The 2,010-nt window shown below is 46.3% G+C and overlaps 1 protein-coding gene across 1 annotated transcript in view; it reads left to right on the plus strand.

Moving 5' to 3' along the window:
- cyb561a3a (cytochrome b561 family, member A3a) overlaps positions 1-1,707 on the plus strand; it is a gene marked incomplete at its 5' end in the record, with an annotated part of 6,313 nt that extends 4,606 nt beyond the window's left edge. Inside the window, 4 exon segments of the mRNA XM_014027481.1 lie at positions 710-918; positions 1,014-1,168; positions 1,252-1,420; positions 1,499-1,707. Coding sequence (XP_013882935.1) covers positions 710-918; positions 1,014-1,168; positions 1,252-1,420; positions 1,499-1,525 — 560 coding nt within the window.
- Positions 1,708-2,010: the final 303 nt, after the last annotated feature.

Raw genomic sequence — 2,010 nt, forward strand, 5'->3', positions numbered from 1 at the left:
CCCATCCCTCTGTCCCTCATCTTTTCCTACAGAGATCATTTTAAGTGAGCGATCAGCTGTTCATTTTACTTTTGTTCATTTAGTTAATCTCAGATAATTTACAGACAGATTCAGTGGCACAAAAAGTTTTTACTTTTGAAATTATTTCAGCATCAGTCGTTGTGTCCTTGGGCAATACACTTCACCCACCTTGCCTACTGATGGTGGTCAGAGGGTCCGGCAGCCCCGCCTCTGTCAGTGCGCCCCAGGGCAGCTGTGGCTGCAGTGTAGCTTACCACCATCAGTGTGTGAATAAAGTGTAAAGAGTCTGATGGGACCTGATARTTCTCTATAGGTTTAATCCAATTAGCTCATTCAGAAGGCTTCTTCAGTTCTGGTTGTAGGACACAAGCTGCTCCGTCCTGTGATCCGGTTGGGTGTGGGCGATTGTGACAGTGTCTGATGGAACCTGAGGCCTTCTCTGTATAATGATGGTGTTTCATGTTTAACACTGAAGGCTTCACTCACTCTCTGGCTGCATGTCTTACCCCTCCTGAGACAGAACCCTACACAGTCTGTTGTCCACACAGGACACACGTGTCCATGGACTGCCTGCATCATGTAAAGGTCCTCCTGGAGTCAGCCAGGTCTGGGGAGACCAAGGCTGCAGGACTGAATGGACCGTCAGATATTTTAATACAAGCATGTCTGAYTGGTCTTGTGTGTGCAGGAGCCGTGCTGTACCGGATCCCTCTGACCTGGGGTCAGAATAAGCTGCCCTGGAAGCTCCTCCATGCAGCTCTGATGCTCTTATCCCTCATCTTGGCAATCGTGGGACTGTGTGCCGTCTTTGACTTCCACAACACCCACAAGACTTCCAACATGTACTCGTTACACAGCTGGATTGGTATCACAGCCGTGGCTCTGTTTGCCATGCAGGTATGCAGGATTCAGTGGAGGAACAGAAATATTTCACAGTCGGCTAACTCTCACGATGTTCCTCCTTTTCCTTTTCACGTGACGGCTGTGTTCAGTGGGTGCTGGGTTTGGCAGGCTTCCTGCTGCCCTGCTCCCCTCTAACACTGCGTAAGCTGCTGAAACCTGTCCAYGTATGGCTGGGCTGCAGCATTCTGCTGCTCACCGTTGCTGCCTGCATCTCTGGCATCAATGAGAAACTCTTCTTTGTCCTGTGAGTGCTGCCTGCGTGACTTTTGACAAGTTTTAGGATCAAAGCGGCAGGCTTTTCCCCTGATGAGTGTCCTTGTTCCACAGGAAAGCAAACAGCAGTGGAGCTCAGCCTTACAACAACCTCCCTCCTGAGGCTGTGCTAGCAAACACGTTAGGAGCTTTGATTGTAGCCTTTGGGTTGGTTGTCCTCAACATTCTGTTGAACAGTAATTGGCAGAGACCGGACTCCAGGCCTGAGAACATGACTTACACGGTGAGATGGTCTCTGTTAGCTGGAGCTTGGATGTAGTTAAACATTCATTAATTCTCCTTCATCTCCTCTGTCTCACAGCCGTTACTTCAAGAAGAAAATGAGTGAACAGACAAAAACGTCCACCTGTTTGCTGTGAAATCTCCTCAGATTACAAGAAGCCACAAGAATTTTGCCGTTAAACATTGAAGTAGCTGTCCGACATGTATGAGATGGTTGTAAATATTTATTTTAAGTCAGATGTAAGGTCGCTTTCTTTCACCCAGTGAATAAAATAATGTTTCATCAAAGCTCACGTTTTTCATTACACACAATAATCCAAGAAAAAAGCACAACTCTCTCTGAAATGAACGTACAAAGGTTTCATGGCTCACCTTGTTTGTTCCATGTTTAACACAAGTCAGGCTTTGCTTTTGCTTATTGATTCTGTTGAATGTTTCATAAAATGAAACAAAATTATGAACAAAAAATGATGGTTGCCTTGGTTTAATATTTTGCAGCAGTCACTGAACAACAAGCAGTGTGTGTTTCCTAATGAGAGGTCTGCTCTGCCTCAGACTTTCTGTGTCTGTCCCAGCGTTGTCACAGCTCAC

Source organism: Austrofundulus limnaeus, unplaced genomic scaffold (assembly GCF_001266775.1).
Source record: "Austrofundulus limnaeus strain Quisiro unplaced genomic scaffold, Austrofundulus_limnaeus-1.0 Scaffold652, whole genome shotgun sequence".
Lineage (NCBI taxonomy): Eukaryota > Metazoa > Chordata > Actinopteri > Cyprinodontiformes > Rivulidae > Austrofundulus > Austrofundulus limnaeus.